Source organism: Mirounga leonina, unplaced genomic scaffold, assembly GCF_011800145.1.
Source record: "Mirounga leonina isolate KUSES-001 unplaced genomic scaffold, KU_Mleo_1.0 Mir_127, whole genome shotgun sequence".
Taxonomy (NCBI): Eukaryota; Metazoa; Chordata; class Mammalia; order Carnivora; family Phocidae; genus Mirounga; species Mirounga leonina.
In genome coordinates, this window is record NW_023270316.1 from 65357968 (window position 1) to 65368981 (window position 11014).

Sequence of the window (11014 nt, forward strand, 5' to 3'; positions counted from 1 at the left end):
ACTAAAATTCCAGGTGAGCATATGGGCCATCCTAATTAATAAATAAGCCTAACACATGGTCACAAGGCAAGTTGTTTGTTTATTTTTTAAAAAATGTTGATATTACAAGCTACTAATGTCTAAGAGGACCTAACTACATATACATTTTTAAAAATATGGCATCTATCTTGTAGCAACACTAGATGACCCAACCTGCAGAAACCTATAAAAGTTAAGACAAATTCAGTTGATCTGGAGGTAAAGTTCTGAAAGTGCTTCCGTAGGAAACTTATTGCAGAGGGAGAACTGCAGGTGGTTCCATCAGAGACACGTGCATGTACCTGAAATGAGACCCAAAGGACTTCAGTTTTGTAAAAGCTCAGGCCACGGAACTTTCCAGGAGTTTCAACAGAAATGGAGAAAGCTTTCTAACTGTATGTACTCCAAGCTGACAAATTATAAATCTAGGCCTCTCTACACTGATTTTCCTGGTTTAACATGCAAGCCTAGCACGAGATTTCCAATTTGTTCTATTTTTAGTTCTGACATGACTATAACCCATTCAAGCTTTAAATTAGTAAGCCTAGAGAAGAAAATTTCAGAAACTTACTTTGAAGCCTTATACTTCTCCCTAATTGCTTGTTGAGGTCGATGGGGTATATCAAGGCATGCTTTATGCAGCTCACTCAGGCAAGGCACAATTTCATTTAATGAATAGCCTGTAAATGCAGCAAGGGTTTCTGGCTAATCAAGACAAAAGAAAAAAACTGCATCATATAACTTTGTATCAGACAGCTGAAGATAAAAACTGTGAAATAAAGGGAATTAATTACTTAGGAAGAAGTATCCACATTCATCTCAAAAGAAACTATAATCCTCCTTCAGTGACTTTAGAAATAAAATATTAGGGGCACCTGGGTGGCTCAGTTGGTTAAGCGACTGCCTTCGGCTCAGGTCATGATCCTGGAGTCCCTGGATCGAGTCCCGCATTGGGCTCCCTGCTCGGCAGGGAGTCTGCTTCTCCCTCTGACCCTCCCCCCTCTCATGTGCTCTCTCTCTCAAATAAATAAATAAAATCTTAAAAAAAAAAAAATAAATAAAATATTAGGAAGAACAGCCAGAGTTCTCCATTTGCTCATATTGTATATTTATAATGCTCAGTTTGGGGGGAAGGTTACTTTTACCGATTCCCTCATGAACAGGATTTCTACTGGTCCCTAAAAAAGCCTCTACTTACCCAAACAACCTATTTACACCTTATATATGAAAGTGAATTAGTGAATGCAGAATAATAAATAAGTGTTTTAGAAAATAAAAGTAGGGGCGCCTGGGTGGCTCAGTCATTAAGCATCTTCCTTCAGCTTGGGTCATGATCCCAGGATTCTGGGATCGAGCCCCACATCAGGCTCCCTGCTTGGCGGGAAGCCTGCTTCTCCCTCTCCCACTCCCCCTGCTTGTGTTCCTTCTCTCGCTGTGTCTCTCTCTGTCAAATAAGTAAATAAAATCTTAAAAAAAAAAAAAAGAAAAGAAAAGTAGATACCCCACTTCTTTTAGCACAAAAGTAAACCTTCAGAACCAAATCAAGGGGCCCATTTCCAATCTTGCTTCTTGTTGGACCAAGAGGCAGCACCAACTGCCCTATTCCCCTGAAAACTTGATGCAACCTTCTGACCATCCTAATTGGATCCAGGTTGTTTTACACACAGTGGAAAAAGTCAACAACGTTTGCCTGAAGTGCTCAATGCTTGCACCACAAGAGCACTCCTCACGTGAGGTGAGCATTGAGGTTTCCAGGCCTGCTCCTTGACTTTCTGCAATCTACTCAAAGCCATTGAGTCAAAGTCATAAACACTGACCTGCAAGACTCAGTGGCATGTTGTCATCTGCTGGCAAGACAACCAGTTCCTTATTAAACTGACTTTCCCTCTTAAGAGGCCAGTGCATTCTAAGTCCTGAGAGTTACTGAACACAGATTCTTAGATGGGCCTGGAATTTCATCTAGAAAGTAGTAGTTAGAATCTTACCCAGAAGTGCCTGTTCACAGTATAGTTGGCCAGGCAATAAGCTGCTGCAGCTATCAATGAAGGAAGATATTTCAAGAATGGGTCAGCTTCGAGAAGGCTCAGTTCTGCTACATACTAAGCACAAGAGAGAAAATCCCAGTGGAATTAGAAATTTGACTGAGGTTACAAGTCAACCTAAAAATGTAAAGGGAAAAAACTGTCTTATCTTTGTTCATCCTGTCTCTAGTGATGAGCAGAAAGAAACAGATGCTCAAAATTATTCACTGGGTTAATAATGCTAGGCCTGTCCATAACCAGAATAACATTTATGCTGTAGTAAATGTCAGTATACAAGAATTTGGTCCGCCTGCACAGTATATATGAGAGGTTACTTTTCTTGTCTTATACTACCAGTAGGGTGCATGCTAGTCACATAAAGTAGCATTGTTCTGGGCCACTGGAGAGGGACTAGAGCATTTGGTCAGTGGCAAAACTATGACCATATTGAAGCTACTAATTGGTCAGGCAAATGCATGTAGTTCAGAGGCTAGAGCAGTACCTGTGAGAATAGAAGAAACATACTGGGAAATTTATACATACATCCTTATTACTGTTTGAGTAGCATACACACACCATATATACTAGATCACAGAGGCTGGACACCAAGTTTTCCAAACCAATACTTCAGTGCCTTCAACTAAAGTACTATAACCCCGGATGACCAAGTAAGGCTTTATTACTTAATATGTTAGGATAAGATTAGAGTGAAATCAAACTGCATTTACTTTGTTCCCATTCTGTAAACTAAGAAGAGGTGTTGCCTGCACATGGTCTGTATTTGACAAGGGAACAATTTCCAAACTTAAATTTCTTTTAAGAGTTGGGTGATCAGACAACCCGTGCCTACCAAGCATGATCAATAGTACTGTCTCATAACCAGAAATCACGATCCTAAAATTGGCTCTCTTCCATTGCTAAAAAGTTTTCTGGGGCCAAGACAAAGCACTGAAAAAGAAGGAAGAACTGGGGCGCCTGGGTGGCTCAGTCGTTAAGCGTCTGCCTTCGGCTCAGGTCATGATCCCAGGGTCCTGGGACTGAGTCCCGCATCGGGCTCTCTGCTCAGCGGGGAGCCTGCTTCTCCCTCTCCCACTCTGCCTGCTTGTGTTCCCTCTTTCACTGTCTCTCTCTGTCAAATAAATAAATAAAATCTTTAAAAAAAAAAAAAAAAAAGAAGGACGAACTGAAGGATGATCGGGAAAGGCTACTTTTTGTCTCCTTGGCTCCCAAGTTCCCAGAAGTCACGTGGCATACCTTGGCCAGATTCTCAGTTCTGACGCACACTCCTTGTCTCCTTAAGTACTGAAGGAGAAACTGGTTGGTGGTTGGCACTGTGAGATCAAAAGCCAGGACTTTCAGGAGCAGGTGTTCCATTCTTAGCAGTTGGCGTTTTGTGTAAGTATCATCAGTTATGTAGACAAACTCGTCGACTTCAGGTGGATATATTTCTTCATATTTCCTATGAAAGGTAAAGAGTTTTTGGAAGTAAAGCTTGGAACCTGTAGTGCTCCTTCCTATGCTCTCACAACCAGCCTTTTGCAGACTTCTTTACTTTGTATCCACATATCCTCCTAAATATCACTAAATGGTACTGGCCTTAAAAATATTAGGGATTTCATACCTAAGCGCCAGAACAAGAACACGTGTATTACAAGGATATGTTGTACTTACTGCTAGCAGTAGTAGCAGAAACAATTTCCAACTGAGAATTTTAGGTTTGGGCCTCTGATATGCTGAAAGATTCTGAATGACAGACACACAGATAAATTTGTCTTAATTCTATCGACCCCACTCATCTTGTGGAAAAGAATGTTATATTGAACACATTGTAGAACAACAACTCCTTAGATCTTAGATCTTTAGAAAGATCATGTTCAAAATAAATAAATAATAAAAATAAAGAGATCATGTTCAGAAATCTCTACTGATTTAGCAAATGATGCTATGGATCCAAGAGTAAGATGATGATATAATTTCATTGTTACCAACTTTTTGCTTTTGCTTTTGTTTCGGTTTTCTGTAGTTGGCAAGTTTCTAGGCATTGATGACTAGAATGTCGGAGACCAGAAGAATTGAAGAAACTGCCATCCACCAACAGGTCACTGAATTTAAGGCAGCTCTGGCCCAAGGCCAACTCTTTTTTGTACACAATGATAGTTTGTTCACTGTAACCAAATAAACCGTGTTATTACAGGTCATTTGCTAGATCAGGAAGCTGGCTTTTGTATAACCAAAATCTTTTATATAGCCAAAATATTTTTGTATTAGAATGCAGTCAAAAAAACACCCTGCAAAATAGTTAAATTGGATCTTGAATTTGAGCTGATGGCTGCCGCAGTCATGGATACTGAACTTGTTGCTATAAATCTTAAACATCTGAATTGAAGAGTGAACGTGTGTTAGATTCAGTTTCTCAGTAAATACTGCAAAAATGATGATATTTTATCAAGGGAGGCATGAATAAGCTTTAATTATCGAGCACTAGATTTCTTCAATAAATGGGAAAGAAAATCAAGTGTTTTGACAGGCTGCAGTTTGACATTATTTAAGCTGAAAGAACACTTACGAAGCCAAAAGAATAGCTGCTGTTCCTACAAGCTGCAATTTCCCTCTCAGAACAGACATGCATGAAAGAAACCTGTCCAAGAAGTTGACAGCCAGGTAGAGAGTCTCTGCTCGAAGCTTATACTCTTCGCTGACCTCAACGAGCCAGTCCACCAGAATCGTTCGCATGCCTTCTGTGATGTCTGGTTGCTTCCTCAAGTAGTGTGCTTTGGGCCTGTGTCTTACCTGTTTGGGAAAAGAGTTCTGATACTTAAATAGTTGCTATATCAGAAAGATCACTCCACAGTACAGTTGCTATTTAAAAAAAGAATCTCCTGAGCAAAGGTTAGGAAGAAACTGATCAAGAGCCAAGTACACCTTGGAGGGGGTGGAAACAGCAGTATTTCCCCTTGGAAGGGGAAATAGCAATATGGGTTATTCCTAAGAGTGAAATACTTAATGTATAAACCTTTTTGAGTCATGGAGAAATAGTCCAAGTAATGCTACTTGCCTCACAACTATTATTTTTTTTAAGAGTTATTTATTTGAGAGAGATTAAGAGAGAATCCCCAGCAGACTCCCCACTGAGTGACTCAATCCCAGGACCCTGAGATCATGACCTAAGCTGAAATCAAGAGTTGGACACCCAACTGACTAAGCCACCCAGGCGCCCCATAACTATTATTTTTCGTAGATATTCCTGTGTTTAGATGTCATAAGAATGCTATTCACTAGTGGTTTTGGCCAAGAGTTTATAACCATCTTATTATTAAGTGTTTTGAGTGCTGGAAATTGAAATAGAATTTGGGAAAACTCACTTCAGCTTCTCTAAGGTACTGATGAATTTCTTCAGCATATTCAGTCACGTTTATCACATCTGTACCAAAATCTGATGCATCTTCACACTGGGACTGGAGAGATGAATCTACTACCATTGGGGAAACTGCGGGGGTTCAACAATACCAGGTAAGACATTCAATTTAAAAATTCATTCCATCCACTAACCCTCCACAGGCAGTTGTGAAAATAAGTCATTACTTCATGGTTTTATCCTGCTAGTTACATGCTATTGAGTGCTGCAGGCGATTATGGGTCTAGGGTACTGTCAGCCACAGGTGAGTCAGGTTACCTGTGTTAAAATCCAGCAGGAAGTGGAGGTCTGACTTGAGTGTGCTGGTGTCTACCTCATACACATCTTCAAATGCCATCCCCTCTTTCCCTGTGCAGCTGTCTCTGTCCCCCTGCTCAGCCTCATCCATGTAGATATCAAATCCTTGCTTGGCTGGCACCTGGACCGTGCAGTCAGAGATCACCTTCTTTCCAGCTGAAGGGAAGACATTTTCTGATCCAGAGAAACACCTGATTGTTGTGACCCCCTAGAAGAGGGTTAAGTTTTTTGTTAGAGGTCACCCCAAAGACTGTATAGGTGATGTAAGCCTGTGTGACTCAAACCAGCAGGCTAGGAAGATGAGAACAGGCTTAAATTGAAACATCTACATCTGCAATTTAATTTCGGAAAATGAAGCTTCCGAAGTATGACTTCTCCCTTATCTCTGTCTACATCTAACATTTGGGAAAAGAGCTACCTATAATTTGTCATCTTCCTCACATATTTATCAAAGGGAACTCAAGATTATAGGAACAAGAGAAACCATAGCTTTCCTCCAAAATGAAATAGGTATGGGGCGGGGGAAGGAGTAGGGGAGAGATTATTAATTGGCTTTCATACTTCTAGCCTTACAGGATTTTATAAGTACCCAGCAAAGCTCTTGACACACAGTGACTGAGTTCCTATAGTCTTCCTCCTTAAACAGCTTTTAGGCAGTAAGCGCCTTTATAAAGTTCCCATTTTATACCCAGATATTTAGAAACCTGATCATTTTAGAAACTCATACTACTAACTGCTCTTACAAAGTTGTAGAATCTCTTGTATGACATAATGTAATTACCCTTGGGGAAATCTATCTCGCAATCGCTTCTCCCTTCTATTTATTCCTATAGCATTAGTAGTGGGAATGACTACGTGCACCCCCTCCATGAACAAGCACATTAAGGTGAGTCATGGCGGACAGCCTGAAGGTCAGCTGAACCAGGGCAGGTGGGCAAGGTTTATGAATCTGAGTTATATTTATGCAAATGTTAGGTCTAGCTGCTGTATTAATATTTTACTGTTAATAATTAATCTTGTTGTTTACTTTTAAAGCTACTTTCAAGTTAGTATGTGTTTTCCCTTCAAGCTAGCCAGATAAATATTTGGCTTATGTCTAGGAAGAAAAAAAAATTTTTTTGAAGATTTTATTTATTTATTAGAGAGAGAGAACAAGAGCATGAACAGGGAGGAGAGGGAGAAAGAGGCTCCAGAGCCCAATGCGGAGCTCAATCCCAGGACCCTGGGATCGTGACCTATAGGCAGAATTAAGGTGAGTCCATCATGACTCACCCATAGGCAGACGCTTAACAGACTGAGCCACCCAGATGCCCCAAGAAAACATTCTTTATGGTAATACTAGAAAAAAAAAGAACAGGGAACATATAAAAATCACAAGTTACTAGAACCATGATTCCAAGTCACTACCAAGTTTGACTTTTGCTTCAAAGATATATGTATGGGGGTTGAGACATATATTCATTAAATATTTACTGAGCATCTATTATGTACCACACACTGTTTTAGGTGCTCAGAATTTAGCCATGAAGAAAACATTCAAGAAGGGCTGCCTTCATGGAGTTCACATTCTAGCTCGGAGTATGGGGGACGACAAATAAGACATGTTACGTCAGATGGTGTGTTCAGTGCCTTGGAGGAGAATAACACAGGGAAAAGAGAGTCCTTGCCATTTTAAACAGTATGGCCAGGGAGGGCCCTAATGAAGAGGATAGATGTGAGCAAAGATATGAAATGAGGTAAGGGAGTAAGTCACACAGATAGAGAGGGTAAGAGCATTCTGAGCTGAGAGAATGGCATGGGTAAATGCCCTGATGTTCAAGTGTGTCTTAGAGACTGAGTAAGGAGCATAGAGGACAGAATGAGAAAGAGAGGGGTATAGGTCACAAAGTCAGAAAGAAAAGAGAAGCCAGATCAAGCAGGCCATTTAAGACTGTCTACTACTCAGAGGTGGGAAGCCACGGGAGCAGCCATGGAGGAGGAGTGGTATGATCTGATTTATGTTTTATTATGATCACCCTGGTTGTGTATACGTACAGAAAGCAAGTAAGATGACCAATTATGAAACTTGCAAATTCACGGTGAGACACAATAGGGATTTGAACTAGTGTAAAGTAGTCAAGTAGTAGTAAAGTCTGAGAAGTAGAGATTCTAGACATTCTAAAAAGTAGAGCCAATAGTATTTTCTCAGCAAATCAGATGTGGGGTGGGAGAAAAAGAGTCAAAGATGACAAAGGTTTGGGGGCTGAATAATAGGATGGATATTCCATTTATTGATATGAGGAAGACTTTGGGAACAGCTGTTTGGGGCTAGGGTTAGTGTTTGGTTTTGCATAAATTTGGGATGCCTATTGTAAAATCCAAGGGGAGATGTTAAATAGGCCGAATATGGGTGCCTGTAATATAGCTAAGAGGTCCAGACCAGAGATAAAAGTATGAGTCATCAACAGATAGATGATATTTAATGCTAAGAGTCTTGAAAGGTTGCTAAGGGAGTGAGTGCAGATTCAGATCAAATACCAAGCCCTAGAGCACTCTTTTAGATATTGAGGAATGGCCCATGAGGTAGGTGGAAAACCAGGAGAGAGTGGTGTTCTCCAGGCTGAGTGAAAAGAAATAATTTCAAGGAATAAAGAATAATCAACTGTGTCAAATGCTGCTGGATCGGTCAAGTAAGGAAGGGACTAAGAATAAGAGAATTAGAGACAGAGAGTATTCATTCAACAAATACTTGAATGCTACCCTGGCCAGACACTGGTCTAAGCACTGAGAATACAGCAGTGAACCTGACATCCCAATCCTCATCCTGATGGAGCTTATAGTCGAGCAGGATAGATAAACTCTCGAATTATTGCTATAAAATGGACAGTCACTGCAAAGAGCTTTGTAGTTGAAAGGTTTTTAAGATGGAAAAAAATACAATATATTTGCATGCTTATGAGTTTGACTTAGTAGACAAGACTGAGGAGAGAAAGGAGAGTTGCCAGAAATGACATCCTTGAAGAGGCAAGAAGGCATAAGGTGTACTGCACGTGTATATGTGTCACCTTGCATAAGAGCAGGGACACATACGTCCTGTAGCAGGATGGGGATGGCAGAGTATATGACACGTGGGAACATGTGGAAATTCTCTTCTGGTTGCTGCTATATTTTTAGGAAAATAGGCTAACAAAGTCATGAGCTGAGAGTAAGGATGGAGGTAAAGGTTTGGGAGGATTAAAAAGAAATCTAGAAAACAGATTTCTGAGGAGGTTGTAGAGGAATAGAGCAGGGAAATGTAGAAGTAACGCTAGGCAACATAAGAGGTTAACTAATCATTATGAATTTAAAGAGAGCCTGGGCAGCATAGGCAGAACTGATGATTCGTAAGAACAAGGTTTCAGTCTTCCAGTTTAAAAAAGTAAATATGCGGGCACCTGGGTGGCTCAGATGGTTAAGCGTCTGCCTTCGGCTCAGGTCATGATCCCAGGGTCCTGGGATCGAGTCCCACATCGGGCTCTCTGCTCCTTGAGAGCCTGCTTCTCCCTCTGCCTCTCTCTCTCTGTCTCTCATGAATAAATAAATAAAAATCTTAAAAAAAAAAAGTAAATATGCTAAGCACATTGTTTGTTAAAACTGCTTTCATTTAATTTTTTCCCCAAAGCTTTGGACAGATCACTTTGGGTATTTTTCCCCCACTAATCAGATGCCACCAAAAGGCATGGATGGTCAGTGGATGAAGGGCTTCTAATCTGGCCTCTACCATATCTTTTTTTTTTTTTTTTTTACCTTTCCTAAACCTCTGAAATTTTCTCATCTATTAAACGGGAAGAATTCCTGGCCTACCTACTTCACTATACTATTGTCAGCATCATTCCACTACAGATGTGAAATATAAACTTAACGCATCATTATGAGAGGCTTGCCTAATAGACTCAAGGAAGCTTTTTTTCTATCCCAAAATTCATTCTTAAGGATTCAAACCCCTCATTTACATTTTTTTTAAAGATTTTATTTATTTATTTGACAGAGAGAGACACAGCGAGAGAGGGAACACAAGTAGGGGGAGTGGGAGAGGGAGAAGCAGGCTTCCCGCGGAGCAGGGAACCCAATGTGGGGCTTGATTCCAAGACCCCGGGATTATGACCTGAGCCGAAGGGAGATGCTTACCCGACTGAGCCACCCAGGCACCCCCTCATTTACATTTTTAAGTGTCTGATTTTGTTTCCAATCTGTTAAGGGAGGTACCTACCATCAGTTAGGCATAAGCAACTAATATCTAATGGCCGATGATCAATTTGCCCAACTGCCTTTGTTCAGTCCTGGGGAGATGTCTACTTTCAAAACCCACTTTTGGAAGTAATTTAGTCTAGCCTTATCCAATCTGGATTCTAACATCATCTCCGATGAACATAGCAAAGATTATTCAGGTTTGCCTCAGGCACAGTCTTGCTCAGTCTGAACACCACTCTGATCTGGAGGAACCCCAGTTCCATAGTTTATTTTGGTACATTAATACTTCCTCTTAGCCCAGCACTGAAATAGCTTTACATATACTCAAACAGTTCCTAGACCCATGTCCTTGATATTAGAAAAATAATAAAGAAAAATATTCACTATTTCTAACTGGAAAAGGGACCAAAGTGATCTTTAACAAAACCAGGGTCCCTACAGTCCAGATTCCAAGGCTAGAATACTCAAGGGTATTTATAGGTAAAACTCCAAGAGAAACCCACCTCCCACCATGACATGATAGCCCTCCTCAACAACCAGCTTCCACAGCAGTTCTCTGTCATTACCTGGCCACAGTTCCTCCTGTACTGCCCATTCTCAGTTAACACCCCTAGCACTGTTCTCTGTGGGGGATCCTGGCCGAGCTGGGCTCTGGTTATCATCTGACAGGCATCAGGACCTCGAGGCACTGGAGCTAGGGCTACTCCGCTCTTGGAGCTGCTGCGATGCATACCCTCAGTCTCCACAGAATGCAGCTAATCAGGGAAGGAGAAAGAGACAAGCCAACGGTTAGTCAACCTCTTCCACCACGGGCTCCAAGCATGCAGTGAATCTCTAGGAGGAAGAGCACGAAGGCATATGACCTTCTCTGCAATTATCAGGGCTGCACGGAAGGGCATGAACCTCTGTGCAAGCGATCAAAGCTCCCTTGAACCAAAACAGTGATTTGAATCTCTCAAGGCTTTCTTCCAAGACCTGGTTGAGGATGGAGGGAGAGATTAATCCTGACAAAAAGGATATACTAAGCCCCATGTTCATTGGGAGTCTAAAACTG

At 41.1% G+C, this 11014-nt stretch overlaps 1 protein-coding gene across 1 annotated transcript; it reads right to left on the reverse strand.

The window, feature by feature from the left end:
- Positions 1–219: 219 nt before the first annotated feature.
- CCNA1 (cyclin A1) lies at positions 220–10711 on the reverse strand. Its single transcript, XM_035002966.1, has 8 exons — positions 10527–10711; positions 5713–5959; positions 5402–5526; positions 4606–4829; positions 3294–3498; positions 2004–2117; positions 590–723; positions 220–320 (listed from the first exon to the last, which is right to left on the reverse strand). Exons 1-8 carry the CDS (start codon positions 10689–10691, stop codon positions 269–271), a joined length of 1266 nt encoding a protein of 421 aa, XP_034858857.1. The 5' UTR covers positions 10692–10711; the 3' UTR covers positions 220–268.
- Positions 10712–11014: the final 303 nt, after the last annotated feature.